At 43.5% G+C, this 24,174-nt stretch overlaps 1 protein-coding gene across 2 annotated transcripts; it reads right to left on the bottom strand.

Annotated features, from left to right (window-relative positions):
• Nucleotides 1-459: 459 nt before the first annotated feature.
• Nucleotides 460-22,602, bottom strand: FAM83F (family with sequence similarity 83 member F). 2 transcript variants are annotated; one of them, XM_063395960.1, is made up of 5 exons: nucleotides 22,030-22,602; nucleotides 17,706-17,873; nucleotides 10,888-11,009; nucleotides 9,610-10,319; nucleotides 460-4,819 (listed from the first exon to the last, which is right to left on the bottom strand). In XM_063395960.1, the coding sequence occupies exons 1-5, from the start codon at nucleotides 22,483-22,485 to the stop codon at nucleotides 4,755-4,757; spliced, it is 1,521 nt and encodes a 506-aa protein (XP_063252030.1). In that variant the 5' UTR covers nucleotides 22,486-22,602; the 3' UTR covers nucleotides 460-4,754. The 2 variants fall into 2 exon arrangements, with proteins under 2 accessions (XP_063252030.1, XP_063252029.1); XM_063395959.1 differs by lacking the exon at nucleotides 17,706-17,873 and having other exon boundaries at nucleotides 22,030-22,593.
• Between the last annotated feature and the right edge of the window lie 1,572 nt (nucleotides 22,603-24,174).

Below are 24,174 nucleotides of genomic sequence, written 5' to 3'. Positions count from 1 at the left end.
TAACAGGGGGACTCAGTTTCATAGATTAAATGTCATTGGTGATGGGTACAAATTATACAAGAAAGATGGAAAGGAAAATGGAGGTGGCACTTTGTCAGATGCATTTATAGCTGCAGCAAGATACATTTCAGCTGCAAAGTAATAAAAAAAATTAAAAAGACAAAAAATCCCAAACAACTAAAGTGGACATCTGCTGCAGCCTACTCCAGCAGCTAGAAAGCAGGAATGAATTAATCTCTCTTAAGGTACTCAAAGCCACAAAACACTGTACTTGTGGGGAATTTAGCTGCCCACATTTCTTTTCCCAAATACCATTGACCAAAGAATGTCACCAGTTACACAGAAACCAGGTGTCTCTAATCCAGACAGTACAATACACATTCTTGATGAATAAACAAGAAAAATGCCCCCAAACCCCTGTAGCAGAGAAATTACAAATGATACCATGAACACAGTATCTAAATGTAACACAGTGAAGAGTTTATTTGTTTGACTTAGAAAAGGTCTCCCATATAATTAACTGGACACATATACATTAAATATACAAACGCATACCAAAAGAAACACAGAAGGCACACATTCAGCCAAGTGGCTCTTTCTGAACCATTCACCATTGCAGGCCAGAAAGAGAGAGCCATGAGCTCCAGCTTTGTTACTTCGTCCAAAACTAGGACCACAGCTGTAAGCCCCAAAGTGTTCCACACAGACCAGCCAAAGAGGGAAAGAGATCCAGAGGACAGGTGTCCTCTTGGGATTGTACAGGGTCAGGATACAGATGCCAAAGAGAGCTAATCTGGCTCTCAACAGAACAACAATTCCCATCTTTCCCACCCCCTTGGGATGTTGGCGACTTGATTACCAGAGGAGTCATCTTGGGCAAGCACCAAATGACAGCTTATTTGAAGACTGCTGTACTTTCAACCTCTGCTGGCAGACTTCCAACAAAATTACTAAGCACTGCTCTTTGCCTCTGTGACCTCCAGCACCATCACCACATTTTATCTGGAGAGGAAAAGAGGGTCATTTTACAGGTCACAGCCCCAGGTTTCTAGCACTCATCAAGAACCACAATTAGCAAAAACTAGTCAAAATAAATGTGGTCACCTCACGCAGACTCACTTCTATTGGCATAGGAGCAGCTAAATACACCAGCTTCAACAGATTTTATCTTCAGGGAGAAACTAGTTCCACCAGAGCCTGAAACCTCCACTCTGGATCAACAAGGCTGTGTGCATCCTCAGAGTAATGCTGAGTTTAAAAGCAAGTTTTTATCATACAAAAAAGCAAGTCTGTTCTCTCAAATTAAGTAATTAAGCAGTTTGTGATAAGCCTAAGAAATTCTACTAGCCCCTGGAGTCAAGGCATGAGACTGACTTGCATGGAAAGAATTTGAAAGCAAGTGAACATTACCTTTCAGGAACTGGTATGGCAACAAAGAAGACAAGCAGATGAAAGACTTTCTCTGGGAGGGATATCCTGTTAGTTCACAGGTAAAGAAAAGAGCTCTGACATCCACCACAGAAAAGAGAAAGTAAAGTGCATTTATGTATAAATGCAGAAGGAAAGGAAGGGCAAGTGAAACCAGCCTCTTGGAGTATTTGTATTTACTCAAGGTGAAGCAACAAGGAGATAAAGGACTTCCTGGAAAATCTGACCATATATATCAACATGGTGCTAATTAGTTAATTAACCTATTGCACAATTAAAAAAAAAATTAAATCTTGGGAGGACAAGGAAGCACCAGATGACACTGTTGTTATCAGAACAAAACGTGGAACAACATCAGCCTAATAAATTTTAATGTGATCTTTGTTAACAAAGTGAAATAAATACAAAGAGAGAAAAAAAAGTCTCCCAGTGTCTGGAGAGTAAACAAAATATGGCAAAATCAAACCACTTTTGACAATCCTGCAAATACAGTGAGTAGCTTTGGGCATATAAACTACACACATGAAGCCAACAGGATAACTTAGCTATCAAGTCACTTCTACATCCTAGTGGTGGTGTCATTTCCAACACTTTTTTTTTTTTGCCATAACCAGGAACAATTTCATGAAACACTCCTCATAATGTGAGCTGACAAACCCAGCTGTAAAACTACAGCTTATTCCCAGAAGGCTGTATAGAATATTATATAGAGTAGCAAGCATTTAACCCATGGAGTGAGGAGGAGTATGTTTAACAGAGGGTACAATACCTTTTGTATTTTAGCATCTCAAGATGCAGGGTAAATAGAGTAAAATGGATCTGCTTGCCGTTCAAGTTAAATGTACTTCAAGGAAAGGCTTGATTAATCAATCAGTGAATCAATCAATTGCATTTTATCATCAACTACAGACAGCTGTTTGTGTGTAACAACCTCTGCTGCACCTGAAAGGGTCTTTGGATCAGCTGCTTCTGTGTTGGGAGTGCATCAATTGCCTTCACTATGAATTTGTTGTGTAGCTAAAAAACCAGATGGTTCCTCTCAACAAAAAGCAAGAAAACTAAACCTGTTGTTTTTTGATGTTTAAATTTTTCTTTGGCAAGTAGGCACGTTAGTTTTCAGGTGTCGCAAGTGGATTTACTTATGACAACAGGGCATGTAATTTAAATGGCAGGTAAGAAGAGTGAAATGTAAGTCTGCCCACTGTAGAGACAAAAACAATCTTTATCCACAAAGTTTATCCACTGTTAGTGAGTAGAACTGGAAAGTGGATAGTGAACAAGAGAACAGAAGTACCAGTCAGATCCCATAGTAGCTATGAGGAAATCATCAAGGAAACCATTTAAACAGCCTAACAACAGTTCTTTTTTGTACCATGCAATGAGTTTAGGGTTTGTTACCACAGAACATTTTTGAGGTAGATCCTTTTTTACTTTTTTCAAAAGTAAAAAAGGATTTTTGGAAAGGGACCAAATGCCTTCATTAAGGTCAGGTCCAGAAGAAACTGCCAGAAAGATAAGAAAGTCCATAGACTGCTGGAATGGTGTCAGAGAAACACCTTTGTATATACAAGCCTTGTATTTCATGCTTCTGTGATCACCTGTTTCAGGCTATTCTCAGAAGCAGAACGGCAGATCAGATGGTCTGATTGCACACAATCCTGCTTATGGATCAAAGCTCTCAATTTTAGCATGATTTAGATTTTGGAAAGGTTAACTTAAGGGGAAAAAAAGCACATTTTAAAAAGCTTGCATGCCTCCTCTACTTCCTCTTTCAACCCTCAAAGATGTGCTCCTTAATAATTCAGTTTCCATGAATGGTAAAAGTATTGCTGAATTAGTGACAACAAGGATTTCGTAACAGCCACTGAAGTCCGTATTACTGCTACCAGATCCTGCCCAGGCCTCTCATCAGCCGTTTCTCCTGACCTGTTGCCCTGGTTTTTCTGAGTTTTTCTAAGCCTTCTGCATTGTACATAAGATGGATTCAGTTCTTTAGTTTCTGCACAATATTAGGAGCAGTTTTTTCAGGTTCTCATGCCTTGGAACATAAACAAACCTTCTTGTTTTTGTTCACTGTCTTTTGTTTACATATTTCTAGCCTGAAGATAATGTCAGTTGACAGTTGGTCTGGCTGGTGGGGTGAAGGGGTAGTAACTCCAGAAGCCAATGCACAACCAGACCCACAAATGTATAAAAATGGAAGAAATAAACAGGCTCGCCCTCTTTTTGGGGAGCAGCTCTGCACTGCAGACCTCTTGCCTCCACCTTGTTATTCTGTGTGTCGGTTCCACACTGACCCAGTCTCAAGTGTATGTTAAACATTGCTCTATATTCCATTTTTTTTCTTTACCACATTCTTGCTAAATCACTTTGTTCGACTGCTACATTTTTGACGTGGAACAGTCTGATACTGCTCTGTTGGCCACTGTTAGCTAAGCCCTTCTCCCAAACCACTCATTTCTGTGTGGGCAAGTGACAACAGGAATCTACAGGAAGACTCCTTGTGGACAAAGGGTTGCTCCACTGTCTGTAAACATCCTTATTTCACCCAAAATTTGCCACTTCAATTGGATTCAGCCTTACAGCCAGTCAGATCAATATATTTTTGCAGTGCAGTAAACAATGCAACAGTGATTCCAAGTCTGTAGTTGACAGACTGAAGTAGCAGCACAAGTAAATCAGAAAATCTCTTGCATTTCTCTGGGCACAGACAAGCTCTGACACTAGTCATCACAGTTGTTTTTATATACAAACTATGTGTGCACATAGACATTCATCACTAACCTATCACCGTGGAGGCCCAACCAGGAAAAACAGACTGGGGACACAGATCTGGGTGCAACAACAGCAGCAGGGCAGAAGACCTGCCCTTAGTTTATTTTTCCATTATATATCTGTGGCAAGGTGACCATGGATTGGAGAAGGGTATCGCCACCTCTCCTGTCACATTGGTCCAGGAGGCTGTCATTCAACCTCCCCTTCTCTTGGAGAAAGAATTCATAACATTGCCAATATTTACAAAACATGGTCCTGTGTTTACAATTCACCAGCGTGAGAAACTGCACATTTCTCCTTTAATATGAACGCTCAGCAAACCAGGAAAATTCATGGCAACACTAACCCTCATTTAAGGGACCGATTATCCAAAGCCTATTCATCACCCAGTAAATATGCTTTAGCTGGGGGTGCCAGATGCATCCAGGATCCACCCCACAGTGGCTTAACAGGTCACTGCATGAGGATATGGCTGTAGGTTCAAAATCAATCAAGAAGTTACTGTTCCAGCTTGTGATTCAGTCTTTAGTTCTCCAGACAATCCTTCCCAATCAAGATAACACACAGGTAGATTGCTTGTTTTTATCGCTCATAGTGGAGTTTGGATTCAGGTTACCTGGAATGAAAAGTAATGTAAATGTTAAGTAAATAAGACCTGGATAAAGTTTGGACTCATGCTTCACTCTCATTTTTTACTACACACCTTGTTAGACCTACATTATTCTGCACTCTCTCACGGCTTTTTTTTCTACTGCAGTGAAATAAAGAAACATTAAAATAAGAACAAATACAAAGTTCATTGTAGAGAAAACCACTGGAGAAGTATTTCCAGGCTTTGGCTTGTACCCAGTCCAGCTTCAGTGGGATCATCAGGTCCTGAAAAATAGTCTGGTTATGTCTTGAGTGGGAGATTTTCCAAAGAGTGAGTTACTGGAAAAAAAACCAACCAAAAACCCAAGGTCATCTCATCCATTTGATACCCACACACATTCTCAGTAGAGGTTTTATTCATGTTTTGTTTCAAACATCTCTAGTGCCAGTGTTTCCACCACTGCCTTTGCAAGACAAATCCCAGGGCCTCAAGGTTTCTCACTAAAGTGGCAGAGTATGCTGCCTCCATTTTTTATAATCCTAGGTTTTTTCACTGCTTACTCTATGAATTTCTTCTGCTCCCAGTATCTGTACCTTTCAATGCTTGCATTTCTATCTGGTCTCCATCATTACAGCCAGATGTTGATCCGGATGCCCCAGCATATCTGTTTCAAGCACTGTACAAAAGTGCGTTCAGAAGCTTTTGCAAGTAAGGGAGCTTATCTGTGCTCCAAGGTCAGCAAAGCTTGCATGACTCTAGCCCAGGGCAGCAGGGACTGAGAGGGGCCACATGGCCTGGAATCACTCTGAACATGGGCAGACCCCGCCCATGTATTTGTACAGAACGAAGGTACATGTGCATCTCCCAAGCACTTGGGACCAGATGTCAGTTCAGAGTGAAAACAAAGAGGAAAAACTGCCACAGGTCGTGGTGACATGCAACTGAGAAGTCTCAGATTTTATAAGTTTAGGGAGCATTCAACCCAAGCACTGCCTCTGAATTGGGCTTCAAGTGAGTAATTTTTAATGTCACTCTCTTGCTTGTAGGTATTTGACCAATGCTGCCCTTACCTGTAGGTGATGGGAAAGAGAAAAACTCTATTTTCTCCCCCTCCTTCTCTCCACTTCCTTCCACATTGCATCTTCTTGATGTTCTCTTGGGAGGTCGCACTGCAACCTGCCCTCACTTCTGTGGCTGCTCTGTGTGCTACTGCATCCTCCCTACATCTCTCTGTGGCATTTCATTCTACTTGTCCCCCTCTGACACATCCTGCATGTTAGTATTACCATCACTCCTGTCTCCTCCCTACCCCTCTTTCCTTCCCTGTCTGTATCACATGCAAGACCCTCGTGTTTATTTGGAAATATGTCTGTGCTTCTCTGCTTAATTTCAACTCCCAGCTCTTTTATTCTTGTCACTTTCTACTCCTCTTCTGACCTTTTTCTACATATCCCACCACAGTTAGAGCAAACACCCTCTTTGTATGTACCCAACAATATTTTCCTCTTTCTCTTTAGAAAAGAGGCTGAAAATTGCAGTTACCATCCTTCCATGATCTCACTTTGGCTGAAAAATGCTGATGATAACTAAGCAGCTATTTCGATGCCATTGCAGTGCCCAGTGTAAATCCCATTTCTTGTTGCAAGACGCACACAAAACTGAATCACAAAATCCTTCTACTAAGTGTATGTATTCTGCAACCACTGCTCACAAGGAATGAAGTCGATGTATGGAGCAACTTAGGATCGCAAACCCTTCTGAACAAGCCCACTTTGCTTCTTCCAAGGGTGAGCACTAACCAAAAAGTCTGCACCTCCTGAAGGCACACAGCTTTCAGACTTTTGTAGTGTTTCCCAGAAACTGCACACAGAAGTCATTGTCTTTGCTGATCACAGTCTGCACAGCACCAGCTTAAAATGAACAAGATTCTGGTCAGGTTCAGAGCTGCCCTTGTGCTCCTCAGCGGGCAACAGCAAAATTCAAGGGTTCTGTTAATTTGATGATATGGTTTGAGAAAGCCTTGTAAGACAATGTACATCTTCCATACTGTGTGCTAGGACTACACCTGAGTATGTTAATTCGGATACTTAGTTTGGGACATTGCTTACTATCTGTAGCCCTTGTATTTTCAAGATTCCCAATTCTGACTCAGACTCCCAATTCTGACTCGTAGGTATCCTTTTCTAGCCTGTAAATACTGCATCAGATTTTCAGACTCCACCACAGCACACACTTTCATCATTTCCCTTCCCAGTTCAGATTCTCTTCATCACCATTTGCTCCTACAAGACAAAATCTGACTTTTAGCCTGCTTGAATAATGTCTTTCAACTACTCAGTTGTGGATCTGGTCTCTCCATGCATTTGCAAGGTGGGATGTATCTCCATGGTGCTAGAGAATAGTGACTTTGGAGGATGTGTGCGCAGGGAGGCCCATAGGGCTTAAGTGTGCTGTTTAATCTTTACAAAAGGTAAGGGCAGCTATTTCAAACTGTGAAGCTCTGCATAATTGCATCCTAACCTGCCTACATACCAAGTACCTTCTCCATCATTTCCACTTACCTCCCTTCTGTCACCCAGAGTATCACAGCACCAGTTTTTACCAGCTTTGCTCAAAGACTACTTAAACTTTTAAAACTAAGTCAGCCCTAAAGTTATCCAAGAACAAAGTGCCTCCTATCTTTATACTGAGGCTGGAACTCTATTCCATGGCCGTGTTCAAGAATTTTTTATTAAATTCTTTTCTGTTCCTCATGAGTCTCCATCTGTCTACTATGCCCTCTACCATCTCTGTTCACATGCCACTTTGGGACTATTAGACTAGAGAAGTTTTCTTTCAAGAACAGTGATTTAATTCAAAAGCGACACACAATCCATGATCTTCCTCCACCCTTTGATGACACCAGATGGCCAAAATCTACTTACGCCATACTTCAAAAGCTGTGGAGTCTCCCACTGTCACCATGAACAGGCATTCTCAATTTGCATAAACCAAAAATACTAGCAAGGATTCACTGGAAAGATTTATCAGGTCAGAAAAAGCACAAGAGGAAGACTGGTGTGCTGGACCTCAGCGCCTTCCCTGGACCTGTTCTCAATCCTCCTTTCCTCCTTATTGAAAAAGTTGGCAGTCTGCAGGAAGTAACAGTGGCAATAAATAAAACCTGAACATAATGGCAAGGTAATGTCTTTGTGGAAACAATCTAGACCAAGCATCAGATTCTCTGGCACAGATCCACTGTGTTAGGAGGAGCAGAGACATCCCTGTTGTCTGGATGGTGCAATGCCCCAGCAGGGTGCAATGCCCCACTGTCCAACCAAAGACATCAACCTTTCATGCCTTAAGCTGGGCCTGATTTCATCAAGACATTGTGGGAATGCCAGGCTGGCTGCTTTAAAAATGGGTGACAGTGGCAATCTCTGATACTGCAAAGTCCTGATGAATCAGAGATGGCACAATCCTCTCCTTCTGTCACTAGAGGGTAGTGCAAGCACTTGAGTCCATTCCTGCGAGTGGAGATGCCCATACATCTCCCCACAGGTCCTCACTGATCTTGCTTTTCCTGGCTTTAAGGAATGGGGCCCACCAGCACATAATGTCTGTGCTTAAGACATACTTGGAGAGAGGACCTATTTAGACCAGGGTTTACTTCTGCCTCCCCAAACACCAAATGCAGATTCTAAAATGGATCTACTACAGTCTCAAAGAAATTAACCATGTCTTCTTACAGTTCCTCTTGTGTTCATTTGGCATTTTTTGAGTCTGATCTTCATTTAGCCAGAAATATTTCCAGGAACCTAATTAATCACTGTTGTTGACTGTCCCAATATCCTGCTTTTCTTCTTGGTCTCAAGAAAATGTCTTCCCATTTCACATCATGATAGCTGCAAAAGAATTCAGTCTCTCTACATCTGCATTTTCCATTCATCAGAGCACAGAATGGTCTCTGACCAGATAAGCGGAGACAACATTTTCTCCTTGCAATTAGTTTGTTTTCCTTATAGTGCAGGATGTATTGACAGCCAACACAGCTCACTGAGAGGAAGATAACCAGGCTGAATAGTTCAAAGATTTACCTCAATCTCATAAAACATGTAAAATGTTTGGGAGGTAGCTATGAACCCATAATCTATTAGAAATCTTTATCATTTGTGTCTTCAACTGATTGAATCCTTGGAAGGACTTAGTGAAAACATCAGTCATGCATTAGCAAAGAAAGAAAAGTTGAAATTTAGTGATCTACTTCTTTGTAGCTTCTATTTTCATGACATTCTCCCCCATTTCAGAAGGTAGTAAAGGAGCAAATTAAAAAGACTTGTACCCTTTCCTCCACTCCTTGTCCCCTCACCTCAACTTAAACACATTTTCCTCTCTTCTCCACCAGGAATTTGTTGCAGTAAATACACCCACCTAAACTCTGAGGAAAGGAGGGATTACACTGAAAATCTGTCTGTGGCCTGCTGACCATTACAACAGAAAACACAGTGCTGCTGTTTATTAGGGAAATGCACTTCATGAACTGAGCACTGTTTTACACATGGCAATGTTCACCTTTCTCTCCCTTTGTAGTGCAAAAGTACAAGAAACATCCACATGAGAAGTACCAGCTTTACAGTAAGGCTTCCATTAAAATGCTTTCAACTTAAATTGCCTGTATCTTTTAATACAACTTCTACCTTTTGATCTCACTCATTTTGATTCAGAGGAAATAGGAGGGTCTGCGCACAAGTGCCTGTAGTGGGTATGCTTGCATCAATCAGCCAGGCTCAGAACAAGGGACACAGAAAGCAGAGTATGCTGGTAAAAGGTTTTACCTGAGTTGCCTCCAGTGCTCCGAACACTTGCATGGCCAATGCTGAGCCTCTCATATTCCAGTTTCATGTTCCCAAGGTCTTCTCCTGAATGTCCTTCACTCACAAAAGAATTGGCCTCAACGCTTGAGCCTGGAGACCGCTTGGCTTTGCGACTGAAAAGCCCACTGGCAAACCGTTTTCCTTGCTTTGCATTGGTCTGTGCATCTTTCTTTATGTCACAAATAGACTCTCTGGATTTGGATTTATTTTTCAGGTCCATGTGGAGCCTAGACAACAGTTTCTGGGGGCTCCGATTCAGCTTGTTCAAGTTTTCCAGAGGTGGATCTATTTCTGGGAACACTTGCTCCAATGTGACTAAGTCATTCAGGAACTGATTTAACCGTTTCTTTGACTCACTTGTTTCCTCCTTTTCCCTGTTTCCCTGATTGCCTTGCCTGTGCCATGAAGCCCAGAGCATCATATCACCACGGGTTGCCCCTGCTACTAAACCATACTTTGGGTTAATGAACTTCCGAGACACAGTGGAGGAATGAAGGCCTGGCTTCCCAATTCCAAGGAGGAATGGGTTAGCAATACCCAGTTCCTTGTATAAATTAACTTCCTCTGAGATGGCATAGAGCTCGCGAAACTCAATGTCAAACATCTCCACGTGCTGTCCTGTCAAGACTAGCAGGATGTTTCTATCAATGTGGGATGAAGTCCATGTGAAGCTAAGAGGAGGAAACAGAACCAATATTAGATTTTGGGGTGCATAATTGACCCAGCCCACCCAACAAAACCTAAGACACTACAGGGGAATATGTAGCATTGTAACATTTGCCCTTATATCCTTGCCCAGATGGGCCCCAATAGATACATGACACAACATTATTGTTCTTCAGATGTGTAGACCAAATCTGGGAGAAAAGGCCCTGAAACTCTGAAGGAGAGTTACCCTTTTAAAAAAGCAGTACTGCATCAATAGGGGGGAGTCTCCAGACTGAAAACCTCACTGAAGAGAACTGAGTACAGGGACTTGTACTTGTGGAGTCCTTGCAGACCCCTTTCCTGATGCAGTGTGAAACTGTCTCTAGCCCTCTGAAATGGTCTGTCAGCATGAGTGTCCCATTCTCTGAGAAGGGCTCTATGCTACCTTCTCTGTTGTCCCACTCCAGTTTCTAAAGATGCCACACAGATTACAGAAGCTGGGACAGAAGGGGGATGACATGTGAAGAAGAGTCTCAAGCAAAGTCTATTCCTTAAATAAGTGCCTTAACAGCTGAAGCAAGAGTAACCCACCTGTATGATCCAGTGGCCACCTTTTCACCATCTACCATCAGGAATCGGGATGCCAGTGTGCCTCTGATCTTCCCTGATGGCATGTAGAACCCAACTCCTGTCACAGAGCGTATGCGGATATTCTAACAGGGAGGTGAAAAGACAAAATGTAACAATAAACAGGACAGAAAATTAGATAATTGCCAGGTCCAAATCTTAAGATGTCACTCACATTATCTCACTATATCTGGGACTACAGCTCATTTTGTATCAGTCACCAGAAGGGCTGCAAAAGGAAAACATAGTGCTGGAAGTCCTGTTGTCACCGCCTGTCTACACAGGTCACTCCTCTCCATCAGTTTATAGCTGTCCAAGGGGTCAGCATCATCAAAACCCTGCCTACTGTCTTCAGCTATTCATTTGAGCCACTGGCAACACAATGCTGTCAGATAAGTGTCTCTACTAATGTCCTGAATAGATCAGCAAAGATGATCAGAATTTCTGAAGATGAGGAAGGAGTATCTTTTCATAAAATGAATGGAAGTAGTTAGAAAAAGAATACCTCTCCCCAAACCTCACATCTCACACCCTTTGGTCAGCAAAACTACAAGTAATAAAACAAAGCACTACCAGACACAGAAAAACCAGAGTTAAGATTACATGATTTTCAACAATAGATATGTGCCTGTACATACTCTAACGATATAGTTGCACATTGGACTGAGTGTTACTTTGCTCATGGGTCCTGGCTGTACAAGGCTGAACTCACAAAGTGTCTGACATGAAACATTCCCCCTCTCCTCCTCCCAAACCCAAAAACACCGACTGTCAGTGTAAGTTTGGAGCAAATTATCTTGTCACTCCAACACACAAATCTAGACCATTTTCTTCATTCCACCATCTTTTTATGTAAGGATTCCTTAAGAATGAAAAGCTAAAAGGCAGTGTGAACTGGAGTCATAAATTGAGTCAGATAGTCAAGGAGTCAGATAGTCTCAGGCTTAATTGCAGTTCTGATACTATTCTCTGTGATGTTCAATTGACAGGGAAATTCACTATTGTTTAACTTTTCCCCATCTGCAGAGCAGAAGAATCAGGAGGATTTGGCTAATGCTAGCACGGCCTCAGATCCCACAAAGAACTAAGCCCTATTACTATAAACCTCACTAACAGCTTAAATATTGATAGGCTATAGAAATCAACATGCAGGAATAAGTGATTATAAGAATGCAGATTTCTTTCAAAAGCTGTTTTTCTGAATATGACTCCTACCTTTTGAATCCGTTCCTATTTCCCCCACTAGGATACAGCAGTGGAAATACAAATTCTGACTAAGAGTAACTGATAATGCTGTTTTGCATTCAGCTGTTGCTTGATCTGTCTGGAGTTCTGTGTGGGCATTAGCTAATTAATACTCCCAATACTGTTGAAAATATTATTACCCTGTTTTAAAGATGAGGAGCCTAAGACAGAAAAAGATTAATTGCCTTGCCCAAGGCTTAGCAGTGACTCATGTGTAGGATGCTGAAGGCAGGTTGGGTAGAGCATAGGAGAAAGGGTGCCCTTCCCAGTAGTTAAAATAACATTTGAATTTGGCTGGCTTATCACCTTATAACTTTTTTTCCTTGCTGATGAATGTTGGATGTGAGAATTTCCAAATCATGATGTGCTGACTGCACAAGACAAGAAGTCAGTCAACAGCTCTGATTGAGATGTACTCCTGTGAATCAAGAAGCATTAGCCTGTGTGAGCAGAAACTGTGGATCTTATTGTGTTTGTATGTTCTATCACCTTCTTTTGTTGGAAAGAAAGCACACTTCAATTTCTGCAGTAACTGAGCTGTATGTAACACTTAGAAAGGTGCAGAGGGAATTGAACTGAACAGCTGAGATCATAAACCTCTTTGAATAAAGTAGGTACATGAATGCATTAATACATCTTGAAATGCAAAACACAAGCACAAAGTCATATAAACATCGAGTCACTTAACAGGTTATTTGTATAAAATTTTCTGCCTTGAAGGATCTTGGAGCATTTGTAGACTGCTAAGTCAAGCTGCACAGAGGAAGACCCAGACTGGATTAATGTACTGAAGACTGCACAATAACAAAAGAGAAAAGACAAATATAAATGAGGTGAGATTGCAGGCATTTTCAGAGGGCACTAGAGTTATAGTAGTAACAAATATTTTGAGTAGAGGACCAGTGAGCTCACCAGATAGAAGTGACACCTCTTGATCCGTGTTGTTGCAGAAGCCTGCTTAAGGTTTGCTTTGTCATATTCTAGCTTATGGGAGATGCAGTCTGCATTAAAATTCCCTATTTCCTTTCCACAGACTTGCACCACTCCTCATCACAAGCAGTGACTAACATCTCCTTGGCTACAACTTAATATGACTGATAACAGTCAAGCCTGACAGAGCATCCTAATACAAATAGTAAGGAATTGGTCTTCCTTGCTTCCTTGTGACACTTTTAAACCTAACTCTGAATCCACAGAAAGCTAAATTATACCCAGTTTAGAAAGTCAGTAATGCTGTGACTGACGTGACAGACCTAGGCTGCAGTGCTTACAAACTGGGGCTGAGTAGGGAGGATACACAAGACAGACCCTAAAGGGAGGTGCTGTAACTGCTTCCACTGGAGAATCCCATGTGTACCTTCCCTCTCAAAACTGGGAAATCCTCTGTTTGCCCCGGACAGTTTTGGAAAAGGCATGGTTATTGACAAAATAGTGTAACTTGCAATATTCAGGTAGAACAGGATGGAATGCAGCTAGCTGGGATATGGCCTGCCAAGATCATTACTGAGTATTATCTATTTGTGTCTTTACAAAAAGAGAGCCTTGCAACCTCCCATTCTCAGAAGGTCACAAGTAGTCTACAAGAATTCTCTAGCAGACCATTAAAAAAACCAACACCACTGCTTCACATCACATTCTGCTCCTCCCTCATCTCAGGTAGGAATTAATGATGAAAAACATAAAATACTGAAGTGAAATTCCAAAAGATTCTTAGGCAGAAGCTTCGAGACTTTCTGAAGTGAAAGGAGAAACATCTTACGTATTGGGAAAATGAATGTAAAAATTAATGTGAAGGTGAACTTCCTGCAAATAAGTCATTCCCTAGGCTTGCTTGGAACTCTAGGAGAATTTTCTGTCTTTGGGCAAGAGTGTCTGTTACTGTGGTCAGAGTTAACAAAAACATGAGGACCAAAAACACCTAAAAACTGGTGAGAACATTCACCCTCAGGTCCTGAAAAGACAAATTTCTGAGGGGCTATGAATTTTGTGTTTGTGAGAACTCTGATTCACTGTGATCTCCAAAGAACACTCTTGTGTCAAACTTAACAGAAATCTGACAAACCATGTCCTGTAGGCACAGGAAGCCCTATGACACACACACAAGACATGCTTTTATGAATAACCCATGAACATTCAGGTGATTGAATTTAAATACATTTCTCGTGAACTCTGGCCTTCAAACAAAAATTGAGGTTTTTCTCATTTCATGCTTGGAGTTGGTTAAGAACTTTTACTATTTGTAGGGTGAGGTACTATCTTCCTACAGCAGTTTCACTCACATAAGATAGTCAGCAGATCATGATACTTTGCTATCTCTACAAAAATAATACAATAGAGAGGAATTCTGTGAAAATGTCCATCAGTGTACATAGACAAAGGGAAAAGCCCAGTGTTAACAGGAAATCTCCCTGTATTAGGACTGTTGAAATATTCACTTTGCATTGGATGAACAGAGCAATGGTACCAAAAGGGCAGCAAATACAGAAGAAAATGAGTATCTGGTGGTGATAAAAGACAGAATAAACATTGTGACCCTGCAGTTCATGGTAGTGCATCATCTGTCTCCCCCTGGGATCAGAACTTGTCTCTAAACCTTAGAGTTATATCTCATGTGGCTGCAACTTCCTGAGAAAAAAGCCATCCTCTGTACCTTGCACAAGCATTCCAAAGGAAAGGTGGGAGAAGGGCAGGAAAGGAGAGTATGCAATTCCTTTGCTGGAAAACTATGTCTGGTGAAAATTGGTGAAAATAGAATAAAGCAAAAGGGTAGTTCAAAAAGGAGATAACATTTTCCCTGTTGCTAAAAATCTGTAGAAGAAACTGAGACATCAAAGCAGATATCAGGAGGAGACTGGTAGATAAGAAATGCGTGGATGAGTTTACTCAGCAATTTCAATATCCTCTGTGATCAAACAATGCGGGACAAAATGATTCTGCCTAAACAAGACTGCAGGCCCAGCTTGCTTTCTTGCTTTAAAGCTGGATCTTCAACCCTTGTTGTTACATCATGTTACATCAAAGAGGAAGGGCTGGGGGGAGTCCTCAAGGGGAAATGGGAAACCTTAACCTTGTTGGAGTTTCCTTGGGTATCCAAAACCTGTTGCCAGGGAAAACTCTGCATGATGGTTTCTGTTACACTGATCCAAGCAGCAGCATAGGAACATCCAAGGCAGCTGTGGGTGAGACACAAAGAGAACATCTTCCTTGAGAGGCAAATGCCTTGTTTCCCCATTCTATGAAGAATAGACCTTGTCATTCCATAGAAGCATATATGGGAGTTAACTGCATTGACCTTAGCAAGACTAACAAAAAAATGTAAGCCATACCAGAAAAGAAAAATAACAATCTTCAGGGGAATTTAAGATCCAGTATGAGATACCTGGGAGAAGAGAGGAAAAATTTGAAGGACAGCAATCTGTGGGTTGAGGCTCTGCAGAACAGTGAACAACTAGGTCAAAAGATGTTAAAAATTTCTTCTCAGTGGACTTCCTTCAACTCAGCTTTTACTATTTTCAGCTGAAGAAATCTAAAGAAAAACATAGCATGGGCTGCCATGAAAGAAGAGAATCACAGAAGGGAAAAAGAAAAGTTTTCTCATTCTTTTGATTGCATCAGTTCAAACTGCACCTCCTTGGAGAGAGCCACAGAACTAGACTGCTGCAGGACCTAGGCACTGGTGTAGCACATCACTGTGATCACCGGTTTAGGAGTGTCAAGTCTGTGTAGATACCTGTGGAGAAGGATAAGAGCAGAAAGGGACCGCTTACTGTTTAGAGACAGAAAAGACTGACTGAAAGGAACTCACCTCTCCAATAGCAATACAACTCTTTCTAAAATGCCAGGACATAATTTTCATTCACTCTGTCCAGGAGTTAAAATATTGTAGTAGTGAAGATATCATTCCTGTACTGGGAAACTGGTACCAGAGCAAATGCAACTACTGTTGTGATTTCACAGCTATGTACCTATGTACCAAAGAGACATGAGCTTAGGACACACAATTCCACTGGCACTTAAAACATGTCTGTTGTAACGAGGTCTGTGTCTTGGTTTCAAAGATACCAGAGGGAAGGAACTTCCACCACTGTTTTGGAGAAAGATGAGAAAACTTCTCAGCTGGATGTCTTTTTTGATAAAACAGAGAGCAGAGAGGTAGTTCACAGGAGCACTGTTCAGTTACGTGCATGTAATTTTCATCCAAATTTAAGATGGTTCTCCTATAATGATTAATATGAGACTCTATAATCTTCAGAGCTTTTTGAGTTTTGGTTGTGTTTTGGGATTTTTTAACTGTTACTTGAGTGTTTATGGAAAATTCACCCTTCCTCCAGGCAAAAAGCACTTTTTCCCCCACCACTGCTCAGAACAGTTGGATCACAGAGGAGTGAGTCTGGTTGTTTCCAACCTAGCAACTTTTTCCAGTATTCAGAACAAGTCTGTAGTAGCAGTGACTAAAAAAGATGGCGAAAAAGGAAGAAACACAATACTAACAAAGGATTTCAGTCTGTATGTAATGGAGTGATGTGGAATTGCATTTTATGGAAATGGTTTGCTCTGGTTCACCCCTGGAAAATGTATGGTTTATCCCAAGTCTGTACCTTCCCTGCAGTATGGTGTATCTGTAACTTCATTGGCTGGAGAATGTTACTGCGCCCCTTGAACCTCGGTGTTAAGAATGCAAAGGCAGAAGGCTCGGCCTCTTTGCCCTTCTTCCCCCTGGAGGTCTCCGGACGCTCCCCTTCCCTCTCCCCCCTTCCCTTCCCCCTCTCCCGCAGGACCATGCTCCCTGCCTGGAGTGCGACTTTGAATAAACCCTTATCTCATCAGCACCTCAGCAGCCGTCTGAAGTCTCTTTGCCTGCCAACACGCGAACACTCAGGACCCCAGAGCCCGGGGGGCTCCCGGGGAACCCTCCCTGGGATCCCCCCCAAAATTTACACTACAACAGAGTGAGATCTCTCTGAGGCTGCTTCTGCCAACCAAGCTAGACTGACTACTGTGCTGTGCTGTATGCACTGTATGAAGGCACTCTAGTATGGGACTGGGCAGCAGCTGTGTCTCTCAATCCCTTAAATTCTCCTGCGGAGGAGGACTACAAACTCATTCACTCCTGGATCACTCCTGGATAGGAAAGTCTTGATTTCACAGAGTATATGGGTCTTGTAAGAGGGATCCATGCAGACAACTCAAAGAGCTACTTGGGACTCTAGTTTGAATCCTCACATAGAAAATCTGTAGGAATTTTCTGATAATTTTCTCTCCAGACTGGAATTTTTAGGTCACAAGAGCCAAGAAACTACACAGATCTCTCTCTTGGGTGAAAGGCAAAAAATTCCAAATCTTTCCTTTTTCTTTCCTTCTGTATTATCAAGCCACTCTGTTATGCTTCTGTGTTCCATCAATCCTCTCTAAGTGCTGTGGTGTGATTTGTAGGGAGGAAGAGATGTGTTTGCCGGTCCAAGCAAGTTCCAAGATTCATTACAACTGCAAAAGGCCACTGACCTGCAGGAGATAATGTTCAGTACTGAATATCTTACCCTGATCTGCAAGTCACTGAGGTCAAGGCATCTGCACATTTCCAGGAAAAGCTTCACACCCTCCTCATCTAGGATTATATAGACTGGGATCCAGCGCTTATATGCTGCATCAACAATATCGCGGAAGATGTCCCGGTCTGTAAATACATCCATGACCACTGCAATAATCTGGAAACAAGAAGATGGTAGACAGATAACCTAATAAATATTAGGAACTGAAGGGAAGGCCCATCCCATTGGTGGAAAACAAAGGAGAGGACTGATACCAGATAATGAAAGAGAAGCCTATAGGGAGACAAAAGTACAGGGATGTACATGCCCCAACACTACCAATAATTGTAATTTTCTGGGTTAGTGTTGGGAGTTAGATTGGGTTTTTTTTCACTTACAGAATTTTTTTCCCATAAGTTTCCAAGAGGCCTTGATGACTACTTAGTCAGAACAAAAGGGAGTACTTGAGGGACATGGCAGCACAAGGCTACACCTATTGTTTTTGAGTCCCTGGGAGTGTCCCTCAGAGGGGAGAGATGATGAGGTTTGGGAAAGGCAAAAAGACAGATCTGGGGGAGAGGAACTCACTCTTGCTTGCTCTCAGCCTTGGAGAAGACGGTCAAGCTGCCCCCCATTGCAAGAAGAGTTTGCACCCATCACTCTGCCTCTGTCTCGTCCTGGGAAATCTACAGTCATCTGCTCCTGTACCCGGGAATCCTGAGCTCGCTTTCTTCAGCCTCCCCCCACCGCCGCTGCTTCTTCGGAGCTTTGGGGTTCCCCTGCTGCTCTGTAGCCCTGCACTGCCCAGCCCTGCCGGGACACCCCTGCCGCTCCAGCTGCCAGCACAGAGCTCCTCATCTCATCCACCAGCCCGGGACTTTCCTCCCTCCCAGCTTGGCCTCTCAGAGTCCTGCAGGGGCACCGAGATCAAACTGCCCCGGGCGTTTTTTGTGAAAGAAAACCCTCAAGGTTCCTGGTTCTGTTTATTATTAATCCTGTAGTTGTTGTTTGTTTGTTGTTTTGTCATATATACTAGTAAAGAACTGTTATTCCTATCCCCATATCTCTGTCTGAAAGCTCCTTTAATTTTTTAAATTAGAATAGTTTGGAGGGAGGGGATTTGAATTCTCTGTCCCTAAAGAGGTCCTGCCCCCTTCCTAGCAGATATCTGTCTTTCAAACCAAGACAGTTAGCTGCTGCACTTTGGAAGGAACTTAGTAAGTGTCTATGAGAGTTCTCCTTCTGGATGAAAATTACCTATTTTAGCAGCCTGAGGAATGCCAAAGCCAAATACCTAGTTTTTCTTCTGTATTGAGAAATTTCCATTGTCTCTATAAGAATTCACTTAAATGAAGAAGAACACTGACAATAGATTGAAAAAAAAAGGACTGAAAACACAACTTTAACACTTAACCTTAAGGTGTCTAATGGAAGAATGAATGTGCAGAAGAATCAGAGCCTGCATCCTCAGCCACGATGCATAGTGTAGACAAGAAGAATTCTATTTTCTTTTTTCTTCCCCAAATCCCTGTGAAAAGTCTGCTGTCAGGGCTGGCTTCCCAAGGAATGATTTATAGAGCTCAAACATAAACACCTAATATTTCTCAGGAAGGGACTAGAGTGCATTCAAAATTCAGAGGTAAAATCATCATTCCCTCTCTCCCCATGTACTGTTTTTCTATAAAACTAATCCTTATTTCCAGGCATAGATTTTACATAAAAACAAAAGATTTCACTGATGTGAGAGACAACCCTGAACATTTATAGGATGAGTAACAACAAAGCCAAGATGGTTATGGGTAACTTAAATGCTGATCTTACAGAAAGGGAGAGAAAGACAAAACATGTATCTTTTACACCATTAGAAATACCAATTAATTTTTCTGCCTGAGTTATTCTTCCCAACATTTTAAAGGCTGGAGGAAACAACTGTTTTTCTAGTTCCTCAGCATAACATCAGCGTGCCAGGTCAGAGTTGCCATGCTGACAGTATACTGGGAATAGAGTTGCCTACATTTCAATTTCTCGAGTGCTGGGCATCACAGTAATAAGCCCATCTGGGTTGGCATATACAGGTGTGAATGGAGTTAAATACTGAATCACAGAGTAGAATTTTCTTCACCTGATGCTTGGAAGAGATGCAGTTCTCTCACAGGAGCTCCCTAAAGAAGCTCCTGCCTTTGTTCTCCCTTCCCAGCAGGATGCAGGGAATATTATCAGAACCTCTGAAAATTAAAATACAGTGAACTTGTGCCATTTTGTTTCTGAACAACTCCATATACAGGCAAATCAAAATTCAAGGCATGAACAGTTCATGCATTAACTCAGGCCTGTTATGCTCCCTCTGCCCTCACACACAGTGGTATGGATGAGCTATTTAGGAGAAAGGATGCCAAATAATATGCATTTGAAATAAGAACATCCACATAAAGAATGCATAGCAGAAGCACGAACTTCTTTTCTCTCCATCCCCTCCATTTGCAGTGAGTGTAAGGACTGCAGAAATTACAGGCCTTCCTGGATAAACCATTAATTGTCAGTACCGGCTCTGCAATGTGAAGAGATGATTCCCTTCAGGCTGTGGGGCCCTGGGTCAGTCCAGACTTCTTTCCAAGACTGGGGACCAATGAGAACAGCAGTCAAAACTTCCAAGGGGCAATGCCTGTTTTGTTTGTCATCTCAAACCCTGTCACAGTCAGTGATCTATCAAGATCACCTAAGAGCGTTCTCAAGCATAGCAAGTCAGAGCATGATTGTCTACCCCTGCAAGAAGTCTTCCCTATTTCTCTTCCTATCCTATGGGTAATAAACTTATCTATAGTGCCCACAGGTGTGCCTAGCTCTTCATAAGAATTTTAAGATTGGCAAACTAATGCTTGCTAATTTCATTGCAGCAAGGTAGATTAATTAACACGTATTTGTAAAATACTGATGATAAGCCACCCACAGACATGTGCCACGTATTACCCGTATCTGTTTAGACCCCCTCGCAAAAACAAACTAACCCAATAAACACCCACTCTCATTTGCTGATTAAAAAGCTGCTACCTGGAGAGTTTTTGTGCCAGGGCCAGCTCAGTCGAACACAGTAGTCATAGTTATCTATGAAAAGAACCATTAAACACTCAAATGGCTGTTAAACATGAAAACAGCTTTGGGCTGGGAAGGGCAGTTTATCCAGTCAGTGAAAAAAAAAATCTACAAAGGAATCAATTATTTCCAGGTGCCAGGCACACCTATTGAAAGAAACAAAATTTCCCAGTTCTTGAACAGTCTAGAGAAGCCTTTGTAGCAAAGAGGAGGTGAAGTTGCACTACATCAGAGTGTAAGGATTTTACAGCTTCTAAGTGACAGATCACACCAATCACTTTACAGAATTACAGGGTATGCACGATTTCTGAGAGCAGGAAGATGAGAGGATCACCCACCAGATTAATGCCTCCCTGGAAAGTTTTCTTTGTTTCCCAGCAGATTTGGTTTGAACAAGTCTGCAAAAGTTCTGCATATAATGTGTGCTGGCAGAAGGGAATAGGTGGAGAAAATGACTGCTGAATTATAAAGCAGAAAACCCAGAAGGCTGCAAAACTAAGTGCAGGGATGAAGTTTCTTACACTGTCCTCCCCTTTACCCAAGGGGTGTGTCAGCTCTGACGGGGATCTTTTCCTGGGTGGTCTTCCCCAGGAACTTCACCCACATCCGGGGTGGGTGACGAAGAACCTCGTGATAGCCCCCACCTGTTCAGAGCAAGCTCTTGTAGCATCATGTCTGGTTTACTTCCTTGCCAGAGGTGTCCTGTCACCACCAGCAGTCATTTCCAGAGAAAGATAAATGGGAGGAGCAGCTGCATATTGTCTGCAATTTGGCTACTTACAGTTCAGGCTGGACAGTGTTGAGACCACAAAAAAATAAACCCAAAAAACACCATCCCATAAACAAACACGGTGCCCTGTCTTTAACTAGGGATACCTGCACACACCAGGTAGGGGTGGCTGTAACAGCATCATGACCTGTCTTCCTCTGAACCCGGGAATGAGGCTGGGACAGGACAACGCGAACCACGGGTACAGAACCCCAACTGAGGGGAGATGGAGGGGGTGTGCAGAGGTTTAACCCCATCACAGACATCAGCTTTGCCAAAGCATAACACGACTGACAACAAGGTGCAAAGAAAGCCCTGCCTGGTGGACGACGACCATTACATGGCCTGCTCGCTCCTGCTTGGGAGCTAGCGCAGCCGCGGTGGCTCTCGCTCGCCTTCCACCCCGTGCTCCGAGCCAGACCCTCGACCCGGGTGAGGGTGGGCAGGGTTGGCCCTTCGAGATCCGGGCCGTACCTTCTGCGCCTGCTGGATCATCTCCCGGACCACCTCCTTCAGGTGCGGCGCGCTCTCCTCCTTGCGCGGGTGTGTGAAGAGGGACACCCGGCTGATGCCACGGTAGAAGGTCTTGTCGGTCCAACCCAAGTCCAGCGGGGGCACCTCGGTGTCCGAGCACTCGGGCCAGTAGGCCAGCGAAAGGGTCTCGCCGCCGGGCCCCCGCGCTACCTTGCCACACTCCTGGGGGTCGTCGTAGCCCCGCCAGCCGCCCCGCAGGTCCTGCAGCTCCCGGCCGGAAAGGAAATCGCGGAGCTGCTCCTTCCTCAGCGCCTCCCGGTACGCGGCCTCGCCGCGGGTCACCAGTGCCTCTAGGGCTCGGCGCTGCTCCTCGCTGTAGTAGAAGCGGGCCTGGGCCTCTGTCACCTTCTCGTTGACGTGCAGCTCGTCCAGCAGGAGCACCTGGGACTCCGCCATGCCTCCGGCACTCCCAGCGCAGCGCCGGCCGGGAGCGAGAGCAGGAGGCTGCGGCGGGAGGGTGAGGCACGGCCGGGACCGCCTCACCTGGCCTGCCCGAGCCCGCCCCGACGGGTGGGGCGGCCGCTCCCCCGGCTCAGGGGCCGCCACCCTGCCCCTCCCCCCGACCCTGCGTGACCCCCGGCGACGGGGACACGAGTTGCGGGGAAAACAGGTTCTGTGAAAAGGAGAACAACCTGACCTAAGAGATGTAGGATGCGATGCAAGATGAAGGGAAGAGACTGGTTATATGGTGGCCTAAACCAGCTTTGAGGGATGTGGGTTAAAAATCTTTAACTAATTTGTGAAATTGTATCCTAGGAGTGAACTTGGTGCATTGAAAGGGGAAAACCACACCTCCTAGGGAAGACCCTCACCCTCTGAACACATGAATTTGGAATACCCTGTGCCTTTAAACCGAGGTGGGGAGAGAGAATATGTTCATATGTGTACATTGTGTATGTATGCATAAATATGCTTCCTAGCTTTGTGGATTTACCACTTCGCACCCATCTCTGGGCAGAGATGAAATAAAATCAAGTCTCTCAACTCTGTCTGTGGATCAGCTTCCCCATTGGGTGAAAGAACACAGATTTGGGACAACACCCTGGCATGGCTGGCAGCAGTGTCCTGACTGCAGTGCTTGGAGGAGAGCTAGGCCTGGGCCCTGGGTGTATTCTGGGGTGCAAATGCAAAAGTCTATTTAAGACTTTTTGCCCCCCTTTTTCAGACTTGGTGGCCACCTGAAGGATGCTCACGAGGAAGAGGGGGACACAACTGCGGCCAGGGGGATGGGCAGAGCACTATGGTGGCCACAGGCAGTGGCCAGCTGGCTGCAGTGAGCTGGTAGCCAGCCCTCTCTCCATCCTCTGGCAGCTCAGCGACTCCAGAAAAGCAGGTGGTGTGGGGTACCCAGCTTACAGAGGGGAGACAACAGAGTGATGTGCCAGAGGCTGCCCAGCAGGCTGGTGTCAGAGCTGGGAGTAAAACAGCCCTGCTTCCCGTCTCTGGCTGGGAGCATGAATAAATACCCATGCACATCCCACCAGAGAGACTGGGGGCTGTAATGTTAAATTACAATTTTTGCGAGGTGTGTGGTCATTGCTAGGGGCTCTAATCAAGATTCTGGTTCCACTGCGGATTGCATACACAAAGGATAAAAAGCAGGACTTCCCCACTACAGCCCAGGGACAGAGCTGGCAGGGAATGAGCAAGGAAACAAAGATAAAGTCAAAGACAGTGGTGAAAAACAAACATTCAGAGGCATTTGCAGTGCTTTACATCTTTGATTAGACCTAAGTGCTCACATGCAGAAAAAACTATAGGGGACAGAACTTCTGAACCTGCTCCTTGTTTCCTCTCTCTAAGAAATCACCTGCCCTCAGTGTGAGTTTAAAAAAACAAGGATCAGGTGGGCCACCACAGCTCATCCTGTGCTGTTCCTCTCCTTTACATAAGAGATACTTTTAGTATTCCAGACTGTCTTCAATAGCTTTTCCTAGCATGAAATTCACTTAAAATTTGAAATTACATTTTGCAAAAATCTACTCCTCTGCCTATCAATTCTTCTTTAAAAATTAATTTCCATGTAAGTTCTTTTAGCCTTATTTCTGATGGAAATGAGACTTATATGGTCATGGTGTCTGCATC

Source organism: Prinia subflava, chromosome 4, assembly GCF_021018805.1.
Source record: "Prinia subflava isolate CZ2003 ecotype Zambia chromosome 4, Cam_Psub_1.2, whole genome shotgun sequence".
NCBI classification, from domain to species: domain Eukaryota; kingdom Metazoa; phylum Chordata; class Aves; order Passeriformes; family Cisticolidae; genus Prinia; species Prinia subflava.
This window is presented reverse-complemented; position numbering and strand designations above follow the sequence as displayed.